The sequence below is a fragment of the Sciurus carolinensis genome, chromosome 9, assembly GCF_902686445.1.
Source record: "Sciurus carolinensis chromosome 9, mSciCar1.2, whole genome shotgun sequence".
In the NCBI taxonomy this organism is placed as follows: Eukaryota; Metazoa; Chordata; class Mammalia; order Rodentia; family Sciuridae; genus Sciurus; species Sciurus carolinensis.
The window spans coordinates 8,146,405-8,168,260 of NC_062221.1; the positions used below are offsets into that span (position 1 = coordinate 8,146,405).

At 47.8% G+C, this 21,856-nt stretch overlaps 1 protein-coding gene across 1 annotated transcript; it reads right to left on the reverse strand.

Annotated features, from left to right (window-relative positions):
- Positions 1–938: 938 nt before the first annotated feature.
- On the reverse strand, positions 939–21,575 carry Tm4sf4 (transmembrane 4 L six family member 4). The gene is made up of 5 exons (XM_047563103.1): positions 21,145–21,575; positions 20,450–20,539; positions 10,927–11,063; positions 4,440–4,623; positions 939–1,552 (listed from the first exon to the last, which is right to left on the reverse strand). Exons 1-5 carry the CDS (start codon positions 21,316–21,318, stop codon positions 1,535–1,537), a joined length of 603 nt encoding a protein of 200 aa, XP_047419059.1. The 5' UTR covers positions 21,319–21,575; the 3' UTR covers positions 939–1,534.
- Positions 21,576–21,856: the final 281 nt, after the last annotated feature.

The following is a 21,856-nucleotide window of genomic DNA, read 5'->3' on the forward strand; positions in this document are numbered from 1 at the left end:
ACCAGTGGTCTAACCGAGTTGAAGCACTCCTGTGTGTGTGCATGTGTGTGTGCATGTGCACGTGTGTGTGTGTGTGTGTGTGTGTGTGTGTTGACAGTGTCCCCAGTGAGATCGGAATGGTCTCGCTGCCTTTCTGCCTGTTTATCTTCCCTCTGCCCATTGGATTTCAGGTGCCAGGTGTGATCTCTGATCTCACAGAGGTCATCTTACATGTTGCGGTGAGGGCAGGATCATAGTGTACTCTTTGTGGCCTCACTATGTGGCACCGTGGTGGCCAACACAGATTTTTTTTTTTTTTAATATTTTTTAGATGTTGATAGGCCTTTCTTTGTATTCATTTATTTATATGCCGTGCTGAGAATTGAACCCAGGGCCTCACACATGCTAGGCAAGCGCTCTACCACTGAACCCCAGCCCCAGCCCACAGGAGATTTTTAATTGCTCTATCTGTGGATGATAGGAGTGTGGGTTTCTGCAAGCCTAATCAACACGGGCAGCCTGTGGACTTGACGGCTCAGAAGGGAGACACCGGCTCATGACCCCTCACAGACCCTCCTGCTTGTTCACCGGGTGGGCAATACCACAGGTCTTAGTTTCACCCTTACTTCATGATTTCTGAGTGATGGTCCTTTCACAGGTGAGGAGACTGAGACTTAGAAAAATCACCTTTCCAGCACCCCAGGCTGTACGTTGTGGATTTGAGGTTTGGACCCAAGTCAACGGAACAGACTGGACTTCATGTTAGTACCTGATTTCTAAAACCAAAGTCAATGTCTTAACACGACACACAAGATTAATCCTACGTGTTATCTTAATCCTGGGTAACAGACTGCTAAATTATCATCCCTGTCAATTTTTAAAAACATTTTCAGTTTGTTCAAAGAAAGATTTTGTAAAAAAGTGGAGAAGAAGGCATTATTCATTCAGCCTTTTATAACTCCTTTTAAAAACACAGTCTTTATTATATTACCTCTAAATTCCAATTTTAATTTAATACACATAAGGAAACCCTGTCAAATAACAGGCTCAAAAGACTCAAACAACTCAGCAAAAGGCATCAAAAAAATCATTTATGATACACCAATCATTTTCATTTCCCCCGTAAACCTTGAAAACAAAAATTCGGCTCCCCATATTTAATGTTCTTTCCTCCTTTGAATTAAGGAAAGCTTTCAAAAATACAAACATTTTCTGGACAGAGAGGCCACGTGGCGGACATGCACCTAGGCACATTTTACACAGTCTTCAGGAAAGAATCTGGAAAATGTGCTTTGATCCTGTTCTTAATCCAAGAGGAGCTAATTTGAAAGACTTATAAATAGAATTTGTTAAGTGACAAACCATTTTTTTATTTGAAAATAACAAAATTCGGCCTTGAACAAAAGCTGGCTGGAAAGGGGAAGGGGTCACCCTGCCTTCCCTAGGCTTTGGTGGAGGAAGCAGAGGGCAAGTAGCAACCCACGCAGGTAAGACGACGCTGATGACGCTAACGGATCTTCCACCTGCTGCAGGGCAGTGCTGGGAGTCAGGCGCACTAAACTGGTCCATCTCCCTAGAGGACAGAAAAAGTGAACCGGTTATGACATCATCTTAAGAGTCTTCCCTCTCTTTTGCCGCACCCCCCCCGCCCCCTGCCCTCTTCCTAGGTCCCTTCTGCCCTGCTTGGTGCCTACTGAATGCTTTCTGGACTATCCTTTGTTTTAGAGCTTTCCTTTGCTTTAGAGTCTTACCTGGATTTAGATGATAGGAATGGGAAATTCATTTGATTTTGCATCGTTAGGCATAATTTTGTAGAAGACACAGAGAAAAGTGCTATGTTGGAAACCGCAAGGGCTCCCGGGAAGGGCTGGGATTTGAACCCAGAGGTGGAACCCAGAGACTGCATTCCCTTCCTGGAAGCTCAGTGGCCCTCCTGATCTCCTGTTAGCCAATGTCAGTCATCGATGCGTAGGGATCACGGTGTGGTGGGCACACGGCAGCCTTAGGAGGTAGGTGCTGATGCCCACGTTTTACAGACAAACTGAGGGCAGCTGACTTGGCTGGGACCGTGCAGCTGGCATGCTGTTGGGTCTCAGAGCATGTGTTTTAAGGCAGGTACCCATTTATCAGCGTGTCAAGGGCCTGAGTAGACTCAGGAAGCTCTGGCTAGATCCTTCCTGCCCGACTGGATGGAGGAGGATCGGCCATGCCTTCGTGAGTTGGGCAAGAGGCAGCTGGGGTGTCTGAGACCCTGAGAAATCAGTGGGCTTGCTCAGGCCGCTCGAGTGGTAAGTGTGGCACTGGGCCCCAAGCAGAACTGTCCACGCTACACCACTGGGCTGGGAACGTGGGCGCTTGGACCAGAGGCGGGGTGCAGACAGGGAATCCCCATCAACAGGATTTTAAACTCTGCAGCTGCTGAAGTTCTGTGGTGCCTGTAGATTACTTTCCAGGAGGCCAGAGAGGCAGAGGGTGAGCAAATGCCAGCCAGGGTGGGTGGAGGTGAGGTGTCCAGACCGCACCATGCTGGAGACTGCACAGGGGTCTCCACCGCTGAGCCCACCCACTGCCCTTCCCATGATGAGACAGGGTCTCACCGAGTTACTGAGGCTGGCCTTGAACTTGGGATCTCCTGCCTCAGCCTCCCCAGTAGCTGGGATTACAGGCCTGCACCACCCTGCCTGGCTCTTCCTTCAACTTGTATGGAGATTTGAAGTTTTTAAGTGAAAGTTTTGAGCAGAGGTAGAGTGAGAGGAAGGAAGGAAGGAAAGAAGGAAATTCTGACAGTGCGCCTCCTCCCAGGGACTTGGCAGTGTCCCTGCATGCACAGCCCCAGAGCCACAGCCTGTCTTTCAACCATCAGGTGATCTGTAGTTACGGCAGCAGAACGTGGTGCCAAAACTCACTGAAGAGGGCAATGTCCGGGCACCCACGGCTATGTTGTTACATGAACAGGAGATCTTAGATTACAAAGTCCCACCGTCCACTCAGAAAGAAATCATAGTTTGGATAAATCTTCCAAATAAAATTTGCTGCCTGGCTAAGAGATAGGACTGTTAGCTCATTTAGCAAACGTTGATTCGTTTTTGATAAATTACAAAATTTAAATGTTCAAAATACCTAATTTCTATCATCAAAATGATAGTGATGGTTACCAGCTAATGATCCCCTCATTCCCAGTTACTTTGGAAGATAAAAAATTAAATACAACACAATTGAAAATTGATAGAACAAAAATTCAATAGCCAGTGAAATTTATTTGTAATACATGCAGTTTACTTTGGTTTCAGAGGCTATATTTTTTATATTTCACAAGAAATACATGACTATTGAAATTTTTTGATTATTATAGGCTAGAGAGAAGAAAAAAAAATGTCTGCCTTTGTACCAGAGGAGTTGGCATTCAACATTTTGATTGCATTTCCTCTGGGCATTTCTCTTTTGGTCTAACTTTGTGTTTTGTTTTCTTATTTTTTAATTGTATTCTATGTACAATTTTTGTATCCTGCTTTTTTCAAATAACACTACCTCATAAACATTTTCGTATTATTAAAATTTTGGGGAAAAGGTTCTTTTATGATGTGGAAATTTAAAAAAAAAACAACAATAAAGACACAGGGAGAATATAAGAAATCCTGTAGACTCATGTGGTGGGGGACTGGAGATGACAGGGGGCACAGAAGACAGAAGCTGGGAGGGACTTTCCTACCCAGCATATTTATATAGTTCTGTGAATGTGGGTATGTGAATATGCACATTTAATTTTGAACTATTGGCATATAATGCTTATTAAAATGCAAATAAAATGATTTGAATAAAGCTTTGGCATATTATAGAATTCTGCAGTGAGGGAGCTCTCCAGTTTTATTTAGTTTTTTTCTCATGTGTTGATCTGTGTGCTTCTTAGTGAATTCGTGTATGTGTGTGAGTAATTGCCTGATCTGATTGGATCACGAGTTGAAACAGACTGTCTTAAGGTCCACAAGTTTACTGTTATATTTTGTGGTTAATATTTATGAGGCTATTTAGACTAAATTTGAGCAATCTCCATGTTTTTCTTCTTCTCTGGGAACCGTTTCTCTTTTCTAAACCAGAAATCCCATGGAAGACAGGTAGTGCCCCAGGGACCTGAGGGCGCTTGGGGCTGGACCATGAACTACCACTGCCCGCAACAGGCCCACAGGACCAGTGCCCATTCCCTGTGGGCCCTCACGTGACCGTCGCTGTGCCGTTCCCATGTGGATGAGGTCCTTGGTCTCCAGGCCAACTGGATGGGAGCGTGGCCACTGAGAGCCCAGGCTTGTCAACTGGGAGACCCACCATCCCCGCTTCCAGGAGCTGATGCAGATTTACCTGGATTAACCTGGGTGGCCCACACTCACCATCCCTCATCCTGATGGCCCTGGTGCCCAGCTGGGCCCCCTGCAAGCCGAGAAGTGGAGAGAGAGACTGGGACTCACCCCACCACAGCACTGACAGTCTCCACAGAGTGTCCCCAGGAGGCCGTTGACCACCTGGATGGCGCAGAGAACCATCTGGATTCCTCCTATCACCAGCAGGATGGAGAAGAGGGTCAGATTCCAGGGGACCACATCCGTGGGCTCCAGGCACTTGCTCCACAGGGCTTGGTCGCTGAGATAATCCCTGCAGGTGAAGGTGGGGGAGGAGACATTGCAAACACTGAGCAATCCCCTGGGCTGGGAGTCTACCCAGAGATTTTTCTTGTGTGATACTTTCCACCTGGAGCTAGGGGTGTGGCCCGGCGATAGAGCACTTACTTACCTAGCATGCACAAGGCCGTGGTTCCAGCCCAGCACCACAAAAATAAGACAAGACAAAACCTTTCCACCCAAAGCAAGCTCCATTAGAAAACACTCTAATAAAAGAATGAAACAACCCCAAACTAACACTGTGAGTACATCCTATGTGCCAGATCACGTTCTAGACATTTTGCACATATTCTGTCATTTATTCCTCTCAGAAACCTATGGTTCTTTTCTTCCAGTCCACATATAAGGAAATCAAGGCACAGAGAAGTTCAGTGGATTGTCCCAGGTCACACAGCTACTAAGCAACAGAGCAATACTTGTGAACTAACACAGAGGGTGGGTAGATTTGCTCTCAGTGACAGGGCAGGAAAACAAAGACATGTCAGAGTTAAAATTGCACAAATGTAATTCACAGCCTTTATCCTCCCATCATTAGAGGTCGTCTTGATGTTTAAGAAATTATCTATCTAAATCAGTGGCCATCTAAAACCATGTGAAATATAATTGTCATATCAACTAAAGGAAGAGCCTGATTTTGACCAAACTGCAAATTTGACTCAACATGTAGGAATTTCATGAAAAAAAATATTAATTTTCTTTAAAAGGAAGAAGTATTCTACTACCTTAATACATATAATTTACATGAACTTTGAATGAAAAGAAACTGCTATATATGCATGCAATTTCTCATGTCCATATCTATATTAGATGTGTGTATGTATGTGTATGTATATATATACACACAAGGGGCGGGGAGCTGTTTCACCGCCTTACGCAGGGCCTTGCGCCTTTCATGGGGGAGGTGAAGTCTGCCCTGCTCTCCAGGAGACAGGTAAGATAGCACAGTGGGCGAGTCCTTTTGGATTATTAAGATTCCCTCTTACATCTCTTGAGCCACAAATCCACCCTCCCTCTTCCTTTCTATTTCCTCTACCCTCTGGGCCTCTGTGGGAAACTCTCTAGCTACCAAGTTAGCATTCACTCATTGTTTCAGAGCTTTATCGTTATTGTTTTTGGTTTTGGTTCTGGGAGTTGAACCCAGGGGATCTCTCCCACTGAGCTCATTCTCTGCACTTTTTATTTTGTATTTTGGGACAGGGTCTCACTAAGCTGTGGAGGGAGGCTGGCCTTGAGCTTTCGGTCCTCCTGCCTCAGACTCCCAAGTGGCTGGGATTACAGGTGCCACCATGCCCAGCTATCTTCGATCTCTAAGATGACCTCTGTTTCTTAGGAATTCTCAAAGTGCACCAGCACGCATTTATTTAAATACATTAAAATTTTAGAAACTTTTCAAAATGATAGGAGATGCCCTCGGGTTGAATAGAGTTGAAGAAAGGAAGGAAGGAACAATCCCTTCACTGTTGATTTGGAAGCAAAGCTGTTTATACCCTCAAATCAGTTCCCCTAAGTGGCCAATCCGAGCAGGCAGCCTACCATGGGACCTTGTGCTTACCTGTAAAACGGGAGCAACTTTGTCTACCACCTGTTAGTGTTACTGTATTACATGAGCTAATACGAATAGTGTGCTCAGGACATGCATAGAGTAAGTGCTTGCTGGATACCTGTACTGTCATGATCTCACTAGAGTCACGCAGTCAGCCTAAGGAAAAGAGGCTGCATTTTCAACTCAGATGAAGTTTGAATCCAAGCTTTCCTCCCACTAGCTGTGCATCTACTACAGATTACCCCCTCCAGTAGCATCAGCTTCATCACCTATAAAGTGGGCTGAAAGCCACTCACAGTTGAGAGAATTCACTGAGAGGACATCTTTCACATTGGGGAAGACTGCGTTTTGGAGCTTTGATGTTGTTTTACCTCAAACATTCATCTTTCTGTGTCACTTGCTTTTACACCCAGTTCTTTCTATCTTACAGTTCTGAGCTTGATGATTATAAGAGGTTGTACAGATACGGTATTTTTCAGACACACTGATTTGTATAAAGAAAACATACCAAGATGCAGTTTATAGAGACATGGGGCGACAGCGCCTCCTGGTGGTGAGATTGGTGAAATGCTCCAGGGGTGAGGAACTTGGAAACCAGGATGGATCTGATGCCTGGGGGGTCCAGTTCCACTCAGGCGGCTCCCAAATGGCCTCTGGTAACTGTTCTCAGGCCCTTCTCCCCTCACGACTCAGATCTGAGGGTGTAGGAGACCCTGATCTAAGAAGACTCTGTGCACACCCAGCGAGCCCCCAGCCCAGGGTGACGGGCCTGGGTTCTTCACGTACCTGGGTTCTTCACGTACCTGGTGGTTGACATGTTCCCGCTTCCCACGAGGCAGGGAGAGCTGAGGAAGTGTCAATTCACTTAACTGGTGCTTTTTGTTTTGTGTTATTTTTGGTACCAGGGATTGAATCCTGGGGCGCTTAACCACTGAGTCACATCCTCAGCCCTTTTTATTTATTTATTTCTTTGTTTAGAGACAGGGTCTCGCTCGCTAAGTTGCTTAGGGCCTTGCTAAATTGCTGAGGCTGACTTTGAACTGGCGATCCTCCTGCCTCAGCCTCCTGAGCTGAGGATTACAGGCATACGCCACTGTGCCCAGCTTAACTGGTGTTTAAAGCACCAGGTTATCAGGAGGGGCATTGCCACCTGAACCACAGTAATCCCACCAACTTGGGAGCAGAAAGCCACAGATTTCATAAGACTCTTTGCACTAGGACTAGAAACTCACAAAGACAGAGACCACGTCCCCCCAACTCTGTCCCCAGTTCCATCACAGTGAACGGTCAATACACAGCAGCCCTCGTTCATTAGGTCCTGACCAGGTACTAAGCACTGGGCCGGCTGCTTTAATCATCTTTCCAAACACTACCAAGATGGACTTCTGGAACAAGGCCTGGCACAGAGCAGCCCTTAGTAAATATTTCCCGAGTGAATGGACCTACACCCATTTTGCAAATTAAGAAGTTGAAACTTGTAACTGGAAGTGGCTGGATTTGATCTGAGGTCTAACTTCCAAGCCAGTGCTCCTACACAAATGGAGTAGTTATATCCCTTTAGAACATTTGAAATACGATTTCTTTATGAAATTTACTTTGTGCTATCTGTAACAATATGCCAATTAAGGTTTACCGTATCTTCATAGAGATTAGTCTCTTCGAACTTTCTTGTTTGGAGTTGAAAGGATTGACATTGAGTCACAAAATCATTATAAAAGCGTAACGTTTTAGAAATTTCCAAGGCATATTAATGAATTCCATTCCAAATACTCATAAATACGAATTACAAGTTGTATGTCAAGTTTGCAGCAGGAATTGTGCTGGGCGCTTTTACAAGCCTCATGCTATTTTATTTCCACCTGAAGTTGGGAGGCATCAGATGCTACTGTCACCGCTCTCTCACTGTTGAAGAGCCTGAGTCTGCACTACCCAAGATCCCACGGCTGGTGTGTGGCAGACTTGTGACTGGATCCTAAGTCGGCCAAGGGCAAGACAGGCTGCTAACATTTGTGATACCATTTCTGCTGCCTGAAAGCTGTGCACTCTTGCAATGCAATCACACCCTAGCCGTGAGGTTTCAGCCCTCGGGAATGTCTTCTCCAGCAATTTATGGGACATCTTGCTAGTAAGTCCTCTTGAAGTGCAAATGTAGATGGTGCTGACTGGGAGTCCAGGCAAAGCGTTTAATTGTTCTCAGTTCTGGGTGCTATGTCCCAGCCACTCCTGGGCAGGTGGCTTCTCAGGGGTCAGTTCTTGCCCAGGGAGCTTGCCCCCACCACTGAACTTCCTTGGCTCCTAGACCCTGGCTGGCCCAACACCCTGGGCACCCTGGGCAAGGTGCTGTCCTCCCAGCAGCTCAGGGTCAGGGGTGGGGTGGCAGCTGTCTCAGCACCAAAGTCTTTGGGTGGGAGGAGGCTCGACTCCAAAGGAAACCAAGAGCTTGCCTCAAAATGCCCCAGGTTTCTTTCTTTTTCCTTCTAGAATACTTTAATTATCTTTTTCTTTGTAGTATAGGGGGTTGAACCCAAGGATGCTCTGCCTTTGAGCTACACCCAGATCTTTTCATTTTTTATTTAGAGACACAGTCTCACTGAGTTGCTTAGGGCCTCCCAAAGTTTCTGAGGCTGACTTTGGACTTGTGATCCTCTTGCTTTAGCCTCCTGAGTTGCTGGGATTGACCGTGCTGGCCTAGGATGCGTCTTAATATGGTTCTCACCATGGATGGTCAATGACCTCTGCTTCTTTAATATTATCACCAACACACATTTCTGAGGAAAGAAGCGCTAAACTCCATGGCACTGAAGAACCCCGGCTTTGGTCCCGAGGTGGAGAGCTCTGAGTTTGCCTCGAGAACCTTCCCCCGTCCTCGCACCCATGCTGGGCAAGCCTACTTCGTTCGGGCTCTGAAACTGGCCCCCATCCAGTAGCCTTGGAGATGCTCAGACTCTCACCCGGTCGTCATTCCAGCCTCCTGCTTCTCACCATCTCCCCTCCTCCTCCTTCCATTTGTCCTCCACGTCAATGTCACCAATGTCAATATCCCAAACTCCAAAGTGGCCACGTCACATCCTTCTCACGTTCTCTGCTCTCCTCTGATGTCCCAAAGCTGCAGCCTGCCTCAGTCCCAAGTCCATTACATGGTGACCCTTCTGCTCCTGTCCCCCACATCTCCCTGAGCTTCAGACCACAGTGTCCCGACACCCGGTCCTCTGCACCCTGAGGCCTCCACCCCTGTCTCCCCTCCCTGTGAGGAGGACCAACTCCCGCTCATCCTCCCAAGCCAGTCCCCTCCTCAGGGTTCCACGACTTTCCACACTGAGAAGCTCTGTCCCCTGTTGTCCCTGTAACTAACGCTGTGCTCCTGGGACAGCAGCCTCTTCTGTCCTTCCGTGTTCTGGTGGGCTTCAGCACTAAGCAGGGTCCTGGTGCTGTGCGGCTAAAATGTTTCTTCTCCCAGTTCCCAGCTGGGGGGCCCTGGGCAGATTAACCGCTTTGAACTCCATTTTCTCCTCCAGGGATAAGAATTCTCAGGTTTATTAGGAAGGTCGAGATAATGCACACGTGCCTAGCAACTATCCTTGGGAAGAAAAGGAGGAGGAAGAGGAGGGGGGAGAAAAAACTAAGAGCAGGAGGAGGAGAAGAATGAGACGGAGAGGAAGAGGAAGGAGAATAGGTGGAGCAGTCACCCCGTGGCTGCCATCTGGGGTGTGGGAGGAAAGACAACGGTCTTCTCTAGAAGGGACTGGCCCTTTCTGCTCACTGAGCAGGTGTGCGTGTGGTTAGCTCAGCAGCTCTAACCACCCCCGCCGCACTCCTGTGCTGGGGATCTGAATCCGGCAAGAGTCTAGTTGGACCAGGGAAAGCAGAACCGGAGCCCATAAGCATTGCCGGAGGAACTCTCAGCAAAGACAGACAGCACGAGCGGCTCAGCCGGTTTTAGAAAAAGCCAGGTGACCCAGAGTGAGAAGACTGGGAGTCCAGCCGCAGCCATTTAGACACCGAGTTCGCTGGGGCAAGTCACCCGGCCTCAGTACCTTCCTCTGAGGGAGAGCTAAACGTCTCACACGGGTTTTGATGAGGATCAAAAGAAACATTGTGGCTGATTCCACTTTGCTAAACACCAGCAAGCAGCAGAAGACCACTTCCTGTGAGAAGCTCCAGAGGAGCTTGTGCAGTCAGAGGGACGACGTGGAGCCAGCCGTGACAATAAATCTAAAGTGAACGTGCATCCGGGTCTCAGAAGACAGGGCCGGGAGGCAAGGTCACAGTGGGGTGCTGCAGGTGGCACACCATCTGCCTGGTTCCCTTCCCACATGTGCCCACGTAGGGGCACATACTTCAAACAGACCGCTCAGTTGAAGGCAGTTGGGGTGTCGGCGAAAGCCTTTGAGCCCAGTTGGTGGGAACTCCTTATTCTCTATTATAAGGCTGTCAATGGAGGTCACTACTCGGTGTGCTATTATTATTCATTGCCTGGTGGTACTGCTATTTACTATTTGGGAACAAGTAGTGACACCACAGATCTTTTCCCCTCAGGCCAACTAAGGTGTCCTCTTCCAGTTATCTCTCCCTGTGTCTGTCAGAAAAGCAATTACAGGTGACACCTGGTGCAGCCTCTCTCCACAGCACAGTGCCACCACCCAACACCTGGTGAAGGAGGGCCACGTGACCCATCGGCCATCCACCTGCCCCAGCCTTTGAACTGACCTGTGGGCGTTGCCCGGTGAGCCTTACCCATTGTGGAAGGGGTAGCCCCATGTGTGATTGGCCATGAGACAGTTAGGACCCTTGTTGATCGAGATGGCTGAGATGACAAATGAGTAGCCAGCACCCAAGAATCCAATCACAGCAAATATGGTGGAGGTGAACATCTGGAAGAGAAGAAGAGACACAGCCAAGTTCTCAGGGGTCCAGAGATGACACTCAGCAAATCCGCCCCGCCTGCCAAGCATGGTAGAAGCTATGGCTTCTATGTTCTTCTAAACATTTTTATACATCAGAGATTAGTTAGGCTAGACTACATTAGCATCTTTTCTTTTTTTAAATATTTTTTATTTATCTATTCATTTATTTTTTATGTGGTGCTGAGGATCGAACCCAGTGCCTCACGTATGCGAGGTAAGCGCTCTACCACAGAGCCACAGCCCCAGCCCCCCAATCTTTTCTTTTTCAACGATAAAATCCAAATGAAATTCCAGAACATGAATGGCTGAAGCAATCCTGGAGCCCATTCAGGCTAACTCCCACTTACAGATGAAAAATCTCAGGTCCAGAGATGTTCAGAACGTTGGTGACCTCCATTCTAAACGGTAATTAGTGGTAGTTTGGAAACATTTACAATTTTGGAAATGAAGGAAGAAAATGATCAGCTCTATTGCTTTGGGAACAAAGCACAAGGGTTTGAACATCAGGAGACTGAGACTCAGATCTTAGCTTTGCTCCTTTTTTCTGTGTGAAGACTGTGAGATGAAGGTATCCTGGAGTTTTACTTCCTCCTTTGTAAAACAAGCATGTTAGAGTGGACTAGAAAGTTCTATTGTGAACTGTAGTTGCAGGAACCTGAGTTAAATGCCGGCACTCTCCCTTCCCCGGTCTGTGTGTTATTGATATTGGCATTACGGTCTCTGTTGAGGGGACTGGGGTGTGGGGGTGATGGAGGGAAACCGACTGTGTTTGGGCCGTTGGGACTTCATGGCAGCAGAACTCCATGTCCTACATGAACGCATTTTGGATGCCGCTTGGCAAGCCTCAGCTCTGCCTTGTGAAGCCTCGTCTGGCTCCTGCAGAACTGACCATTCTGCCCAGTGCAAACTCGGGTCAGAAGGCAGGCCTAGAGTCCATGAATGGGCGGCTTTTCATGCTTGTCTTCCTCAGAGCGCAGGCCCTTGGAGAGTCAAGTGGAGAAGGACATTCCCACTCCACTGCCCGGGACAGGGTTTTCTTCCTGACGGCTCATCGACAGCCCTGGAGAACGTAGACGTTTTCAATGACCAAGACTTCACGGGACTCATGTAACAAGATTTCCCCCTTAGTTTTTATGTCTAGGGCATCTTAAATCCCCTCTCACCACCCCAAACAGCTGTGAGCTTTATCTAGGTTACAAGTAAGCAAAAATTTTGGTCCATTCATGGTAGAATAGGCAACCTCTTTCCCAAAGAAATAATTTGGAGAGCTTTTCAGATGACGTACAGTAAAACAGGTTTCATTCCTGTTGGACTTTGAGGGTGTTTATGTGCTAACGTGTGTGACCTCCAAGGGAGGTTAAGGAGAGTCCCCAGCTCTGCGCGATCCTGCGGAAGGAGCGAGTAGCTTGAGTCCTTCTTCCATCTGGGAGCATTGGGGCCCCACCTCAAATACTTCATTTTGAAACAAATAGGACATGGAGAAGACATGAGTCAGAAACTCAGTGTTAGGTGGCAACATTGTTGAAATTTTTTTTTTTTAACACATTTGTTCAATATTCTGGGAAGTTTGGTCCTGCAATTCCTAGTTTAGGACTTTAGTGTTTTTTTGTTTTTTTTTTAAGGCATTCTCTGAGATACTGCTTTTGTAGCTCTATTGGTAATTCTATTTTCTTTCAAAACTTCTTTCCATAGGATTTTAACTATAATTTTCTCTTCTATAATATATTCCACATATAGACTTGATTTCCTTCAAAAGATTGTCACTCCATTTTTTTTTCCCCGAGGACTTCTATTACCTAGGGTGATTGGGGTGATGATTATTCTGCTTAAATAAAGTTATCACACACACACACACACACACACACACACACACACATATACACAGCATTCTAAAATGAGCATGCTTAGTGTTTAAAATTTGGGGGATTATTAACAATAATTATTATTCCCCTGCAAGAGGAATGCTGGAACGCTGCCTTTGTCTTTAGGGAATTGATGTTTATGACAGAATTTCCAATGACAGCTTGGTACATGGGTGGAAAAACAACATGTACGAACTTAAATGGAAGAGAAGTGATGTTGAAATTTCTCCATGGCCCCAAGGGTATCTTTAGTACTAACAAAAGTCAGTGTCAAAGAAACATGAAAGCACTTAAAAATAACTGAGTGGGAAACAGTTCAGAGTCCGAGACTGACATACTAAAATTGCTTTGAATTTTTTAAGCATGTGATTTAAAATAAATGTCGCTGAACGTTTATATATGAACATTAGTAAACAGCTTTTTGAAAACTTCTCTGTGGGAAGTTCTTTATGGAAAAACAAGGGGTGATTTTATACTCAGTTTTGCCATCCATGAAGGTGTTCATGGACATTTGCAGAGTTCTCCAGTCTCATGGAGTCCTGGAAGCTTCTCTGTGAGTACCTGGGAGACCACACTTTGAGAAACGTGGCCAGGGTCCAACGAGAGCTCATCTGGCTGGGTTTCTGTCTTTGAATCACCTCCTGTTTCAACCGAGTGGCTCTGCAGTTAGATCACAGCTGGTACGACTGCGGGGCAGACCAGACGGCTCCGCAATCCAGGCTCAGCGCACGGCTTGAGAGGTCTAGAAACAGGGACCAGCTGCGTGTGGCAGGCTGGGCTGTCTTCCTGACAGACCTGACTGTCTCACAGAAAACGAGATTCCATGAAGGAGGCGCCCTCACATCTTGAAACTGGCTGACAGTATTCAAAAGCCAGCATCACCACTAAACAGATGGTCAAATAAACTTAACGTGGTATTTTAATAAGAGTGGACCTAACAAGCCATGCAGCACAGCCATCCGACGGCCCAGATGATAAGAATAGCTCCGTCCCATGGCAGATGGGGTCATGACACACCTGTAGGAGTGTCATTGTCTATGCTCAGCAGACGAGAAACTGAGACCACAGCAAAGTGGCAGAATGGGCACCAGGCCCCTGGTTTCCCAAGGTCGCACCCCTGATTTGTGGCTTTCTCCAGTCACGTCCAGGAGGCACTGAGTCAGATTAAGAACTCAGAACTCCTCCCATCCCAGGGCCCTCTCACCTCTGCCCCTTCACACACACACTACGCCACACACACAAACACACACCACACACACAAACACACACACACCACACCACACATACACATACCACACACACACGTACACCACATATATTACACACACATACCACACCACACACACAAACACACACACCACACACCACACATACACATACCCCACACACACGCACACCACACATATTACACACACACACACCACACATACCATACCACACACACTCACACACACCACACACACCACATATACACCACTTAAACACATACCACACACACCACACAAACTCATACCATACCACACCACACACACACCACTTAAACACACACCACATATACACACCACACACACCACACATATTACACACATACACACACACCACATACACACCACTTAAACACACACCACACACACCACACATATTACACACACACACACACACCACATACACACCACTTAAACACACACCACACACACCACACATATTACACACACACACACACACACCACATACACACCACTTAAACACACACCACACACACACACACCACACATATTACACACACACCACACATATTATACACACACACACATGCACACTAGCACCAGCCTGGCTGTTATTCCAAGGTTCCCTGTGAATGCCACTAGTTTTCTTACAGAAATAAAACACATATAAAGAGAAGTGCAGCCTGGGGCTACCTGACCCCCTCAGGTTGGGTTCCGGCTGCTGCAGAAATCTGACACCATGAGGGCTGGGGACACAGGTGCAGGCGAGTGTAACTGCACGCCCACTCCCAGGAAGACAGTGTATCTCGAGGAGGCCTGGTTCAGCACCTCAGCATCATGCGGTGAACAAGGAAAGGACGGGGGATCTAGAAGCTTCCTTGAGCTGAAGGGCCCAGTTCCACCTCTGCAGCTGGCAGGGAGACTCTGACCTGGGCTGCATCAAGGACGTGTCGGCAGGGGCTCGCTAGGGGATGGGGAAACCCAGCAGGTCAGAAAAAGGAAGCTCAGGGTAACAAAATCTCCGCGAGGAGATGGTTTCCCCTTTATTATAAGCACCTCCAGATCAGCACTGTCCAGGGCAAACAGTTAAGCATATGGACAATTTAAACATTTTTTAGCACCACCATGAAAGTAAAAAGAAATAGGAGAAATTGAGCTTGATGCTGTATTTCATTTAACTCCACACCTCTAATATATCATCATTTCATTGCAATCAGCATAAAAATCACCAAGATATTTTAATGCTTCTTTTCGTACCCTTTCTTTGAAATCTGGTATTTCACTTAAACAACTTATCTCAATGTAGACCAGCCACGTTTCATGGACTCAGTAGCTACATGTGGATAGTGGCTGCTGTATTGGACAGCATAGTCTAGAACATTTGAGAAGTTTATTTTCAATAGTACAAAATTTAAAAATGGTATGCACTGACTCAGGACTGTGGCTACTCTCCAGAGGGAGATATGCAATGGAGAGAGAACGAGGTGACTCTCAACTGAATTACTGTTTTATTTCTTAGAAGATGAATCAGTAGGTTTCCATTCCATAATACTACAAGTGGGATGTTCTATTTTCAAATTCAAATCTGAAGTCTCACCTTAAAATAGCAAAATGAACATCGCAAACAGAGTTTTCAATTTTCCAAAATGGAAGAACCGTGTGAAGCAGGTACAGAATACATCTTGTTCCTTTACGTTATTTCACTTTGAAGAATGTTTAAAAATTGCCAAATTCCCTACTCAGAGATAAGGTCAGTCTTAAAACCAGCATGGAATAACTTCAATTTATCATGAGTTCCATGCAAAAACTTCTTATGTCAAGAGTTATCGCACTCCAACAGAATATGTTAGGATTGACACTCCAAAACTGATACTATTTTAAGTAAGTAGGCAAAGAACTTGGGATATCACTGGATTGTCTGGGATTGCCAAATTTAGAGTCAGAAATGGGAGCTTTCTCTACAATTTTACAGGCTTGTTTTCCCTATTTGGATAAAAAGAGGAGATGAACACTTATATCCTTGTCACCAGCATGGGTGACAGGGTGACAGAGCTGGTTCCTCCCTCATGACCTTGGGAAGCTAATCTGTCTCCACTTCCTCTTCTGCAAAACGAGGTTCAATAATTCATAGTGCCTCACAGAGGTCATGACATGCAAGAGGACCTGATGCACAGTCACCAGGAATCAAGGGTACACCTCTAGATACTTGTGGGATGGGATGGGGCTCCTAGGTAGGGTTCAGGACTTCACTGATAGGACACAGAAATCTCCTTGGCCTGTTCCCAAGGTTTGGAGAATTTCCCATGACATTAGCAAGCACTCAATTCACGTCCTTATCATATCATACTATTTTTATAGTCCAATTCTCACATCTCTAACTTTTCACAAATACAGAGAGCAAAAATCTGGGAGAAAAATAAAGGTAAGCAGTCTAGTTCTCCAATGACCACTCAGTACACACGTTCTGCTCACACTGTGGAAGACACAGGTGTCCAGCAGAAGGTCCTGGCTTCCAATTCACCCTTGCCAGCCCCAGGACCTCCCTGTCCGCCTGGCTCCAAGGCACTGGATCTCAGCTCTGTCCCTGCTACCACTGTGTCTTTGGCCATCTCTGTGATTATGTTGGCCAAATGAATGGAGGGGACAGTGAGGTCAGGGAAGGGAAGAAAAGTGGGTGGTCTGGGGACATGGTATTTGGAGACTTGGGCTGTGTTGGGCCGTGGCGACGTGGTGGGGAAACCTCTCTGGTGAGCATGGACTTCGCTTCTTGGAAAGCGTTCTAAGAGCTGTATAGAGACACCCTGAAGTCTTTTTTCTTCTTCTTCTTCTTTATACATCAATGTCCTGCATTTGCTGCCTCAGTTAGGTGTGCTAAGGGGTGGGGAGTGGCAGTCAGGAACTTAACTCCCATGAACTTCAGTTTCCTCATTAATGAAACAGGGAATTTATTGCCTAACTTAAAGGGTCAAGGCAGGGCTGAGCCTGATAAAGTGTGGAAGTCCCTTGAAACCTCTCCTGGGTGTTCAGCCCTTCAGTCACCCAACAAGTGTTCATGGAGGACCTGCATGTCCTTGACACCTCCGGCACTCAGTTGGTACACCCCACCTTCACACTAATGCTGGCGATGTCCCCCGTCCTTGCAACAAGCTTATGAGAGGCACCAATTGACACCGTCAATTTTGCAGCAGAGGGATTTAAAGCATAGGAGATGGAGAAGAAGGGATGGTTCTATCATTTATTCTTCAAGATAATCTGCCCTTCGAAAGCATGGCCTTTCCCAAACCCCGCTCCAAGGAATGGGGAGGTAGGTGAGGAAATCAGGGATTTTGGCTCAGCAGGAGTCCCCAGGTGTGCAATCCCACAAGGTGTCCCTAGAGGGCGCCAGGGAGCCGTGCACAGGAAGAGGCGCAGGCCATGGCCACAGACTGCCTCTGGACCCATCCAGACCTCCCTGAGGAATAGGTCAGTCAGCCAGCCAGCCCTGCCTGTGAGGGCAGGGAGGGTCTGTATCTGCCCACACTGTTTAAGGATGCGGAAATGCCGCCGACCTCTGTGTATCTCCATTATCAAGCTACTTTCCATCCCATTTAAAGGCACTCCTTTGAGTCAAGGCCAAGGTCTCCAAAAGTCCCTGCTTGAAGCACATACTTAAACATGAACAGGTTGATAAAACTAATTAGCTGTCCCTTTGGGCCCCGAGAGAGCAAATTTTTTAAAGGAATAGAGTGTAGGGTCACAGGCCAGCCGAACAAGCATCCAGGAGGCCACTAGGACCCTGGCCTGGGGGGAGGAGGCTGTGTCCTGAACACAGACCCAGGCAGGGTGTCCAGGCCCTCCTTGAAGGTGACCCTCTCTCACTTCCCCTGATCCTCCTGTAGTCTGCAGCTGCCTTCCCTCAGCTTCACCGTGAATTGTGGATGAGGTGAGGTGGAGCTTCTCCAGCCCCTGGTCCCACCTCCTCTCCACGCCACCACATCCTGCTTCTCCTATTTCCTACTCCTGAATGGTGCCATCAACCTCTGTGGAAACTTCCAGAAAGAAATGGCAGGACTTCTTAAACCAACCTCCACAAAAGACAGGGTCTACTTAGCACCTGGAGGGGAACATCCTGAGCACTTTCTCACCTTTGGTCTTCTACTCCTGACCAAATAAGGCTGTCTTTTTTCTGACAGATTGTCTGCAAACATCTTTGCTTGGTGCTTGGGAACTGGGAACACGAAGGAAGCACAGCCCTGAGCAGGGCCCTGGGTATGGCCCAGGATTCGGGCAGGGCCCATACTGCAGCAGGCAGGGTGGGCCTGCGTAGCGCAGTCTGCCCAGCGCCGGCTGGGCCATTGTTGGGCCTTAGCGGGGCCTAGCTTGCCTGGTTAATTTTTCATTTTTCGAACACCAAAGGTAAGCCATCTAGCTCTCAATTTTTTTAAGTTGGTAGTTCATTAAAATACAAACCCAAAACAAGAGGCCCCTGGGCCGGCTCTCTGGCATGTAGGAAGCTGGGTCTGGGGTGGCAGTGCTGGGTACTTTGCTTCACGTCTGGCACAGCTGGTCATTTGGGGCACTGCCCAGTCACTCAGGGGTGGCACCCTCAACTTGCACCAAGGGTGAGCTCCAAGGTGGACTAGGGAACCCTGAGAGTGTGCATTGACCAGACCAAATATTTCACACCATATCGATTCAGCTGCTCTTGTAAAACATGACTTTTCTGCCTTCCTCTTGGACGTCACATAAATCTAATTGTAAAACACTGGGGTTTTGTGTAATATTTGACCACTATTTCACTTCTTGCTGTGGTTATACCTTTGTTCTGTACTGGTAAGTCTTGAGCCTTCTGCCCAGGAATGAAATGTTAGATTTCTAAGTCACGATTCTTCTTTCTTTCTATTCAAATTCATTACTTGCTAATTTTTTTTTTCTATTTCTCATCTCCAACTATCCTCCAAAAGTTCTCAAGCTAAAAAGGGATTATATTTCAAGGGGAAAGTGAGTTAAACATTGCTTTCTTTTCTTTATAATTAATTACACATAAATATCTCTATGATATATAACATTTATTACATAATTTGTCTGTGTGTGATACTGGGGATTGAACTCAGGTCGCTTTACCACTGAGCTACATCCCCAGCCCTTTTAATTATTTTATTTTGAGACAAAGTTTCACTAAGTTGCCAAGGCTGGACTAGAATTTACCATCCTCCTGCCTTAGTCTCCTAAATTTCTGGGATTACAGGCATGTGCCACCAAGTCCAGCAATATCACATAATTATATCCAATAATTTGTGACTCTTTTTACCTTCTTTGTAAGCTTTACCTCCTGTGTTCCCCCAATCATGTACCCAAAGGCTTAATATGTTTCTTTAAGTCGGCTCTATTTCATTCGCTCATGCCATTTCTTCCATGAAAGAACAGCCAGACTCGCCAGGAAGCAGAAACCCAGCCTCACTGCATTTTAGTTCAGGTCGGAGCTGCTGCTTGGCGCCTGAGGCCCCTCCCTCCTTTGCTCTAAGGGCAGGTTGTGGAGAGTTAGAGAGAGCGAAGGCTTATTTCCATCAAAGTGAGATTTTCTTTTCCTACAGAGACGAGAGGGCACAGGAGACGTGCAAAGGGAATAACATCCTCTGGGGTTGGAGGGTCAGCATCGACCCCAGACTTGAGAGTTTGGATCTAGTCCAGCTTCCCATTTCACAGATGAGCAAGGCAGGGCAGGGCAGTAGGGGGGCTTGGTCAGCTGCAGGGAGGGGCCCCGCCCCACAGCCCTGCTTCTTTCTCTTCCTCCCTGGAATGTCACTGTGCCCCTGATAGCTCTAGCTCACCTACTACAAGACGGGTGTTCACAGAACTAGAGAACAAGCAGAAGCCCTGGGGGAGGTGGGGTAGAGGGGCCTCAGCTTCCGTGAGCCTGGCAGTGGCAAAGGTGGGAGACGCAGGGAGCCAGTGCAGAGAAGCACCTCATCACCTTTTCTCCTGCCAAACGTCCCTGTTGCAGATGCAGGGACGTGCACTGCCCAAGGTCCCAGTGGCAGAGGGAGAGCAACACCCCTCTGCCCTCCAGCCTGCCTTCTTACATGGCTCCACTCCTGCTCTGCTCTGCCATCCCTGCCGGGTCACCCGGAGGGGTATCCACGCCTCTGAGCAGGCCGAGGCCGTTCGCAGTTCTTATTGTCCCTGGGAGGACCACAGCTCCAGCCCTGGGCCGGCGGCCCCCAGGGTCGCGGCTGGGAACTGCCCAGCACAGGGAACGCTGCCCAGGGCAGCTCTGGACACTCACCGCGAAGCGCTTCCCGCAGCCCGCGTTGCCACAGCAGCCGCAGCAGTCATTGTTCTTCAGGCCCAGGAACACCAGCGCGGGGAAGATCATCTGCAGCAGACAAGCACCTCAGGGAACCTGGCTTGCAGCAGCGCCCTGCCTGCCTGGAGGGGCCCGGAGGCTCCGGGGAGGCCGAGATGGAGCAGTGTGGCTGTGGGGCTGGGGGCCTGTGGCCGAGGTCCCACGGGGCCTGAAGGACTTCAGTTTCTATGAGGTGCACTGCCAAATCTGGCACCCCGAGCTTCTATCCAGAAGGGGGACCAAGACAAGCCTAAGAAGCTTGCCTTGGCGTAAAACGGGAACCACCCCCACCCCAAATTTACTAGAAACGAAGGGTAAGGAAAGCATCGCAGGCGTGCGTCAATCCACTTGCCAGAAAGCATTGTGTTTGTGACTTAAATTCCTTTGGGCATCATCTAGTTGGAATAAAGCAATTATGTGGCCTGCAGTTTGGCCCATGGCACTCAAATGTCCCATGCAATTGCCAGCCCGAGCTTGGGGACTGATCACTTAGGAACTGGACGTGTCCTGGTCAGCCCCTAAGGAGAGGGGAGGACTTCCATTAGCTGCTAACCAGCTTCCTGGTCATAAGTACCTGACTGCAAAGGACAGGAGCAGGGGTCTCCGTCAGGGGGATGTTAAGGTCCCCTACTCACCAAGACCCCGCTTCCCAGGATTCCTCCAAAATACCAGATCTCCGCAGAAAGGTTGTTATTGTCCTCTATCACTTTTCCTCCAGGGAAAAACAGCAGGACGTTGGCCAGGAAGCCGAACACAGCCAGGGGAATGAGGGTGCCCCCCAGGCACTTGGCGCAGCTCCCGGTGCACATGCTGGGGCAGCCACTGAGGCTCAGAGATAAGGGCTCGTCGCGGCTCCCCCCGAGGTCTCTCCAGCGCTTTTGGACAGGGTGTCCCAGTGATTGTCCCCGATGCCACCAGTACTTTGGGACTGAGAACGAGATCTTGGTGAGCTGCGGATCTGCTTCAACCTCTCAACTCTAGCGGGCCCTTGATGACAATGGGCATTTATGCATTCTCCAGGACCTGAAGTCCTTTTCTCCCGCACCCCCATAAATGAGATTACGTCCAGCTCGATCGTTCAATGGCTTTGCCATGGAGACCAATAGCCTCTGTTAATAATCCACCAGCCAGACAAGACACTGATGGCTGTGCTCACAGGGAGGCTGGAGCAAGCAGCACTTAGAGCCAATGGGCCTTCCATCTGACAGTGCCCCCGCCAAACAGGAAGAGTCCCCAGCTCCCTGCAAATCACTCCGTAATCGAGTTACGTCCTGGTTAAACTGCAGTCTCCCAGTACTCAATGTCTGCAGGGTACATTTTGGTCTTTTCCACTGAGAGCCTGGAAAT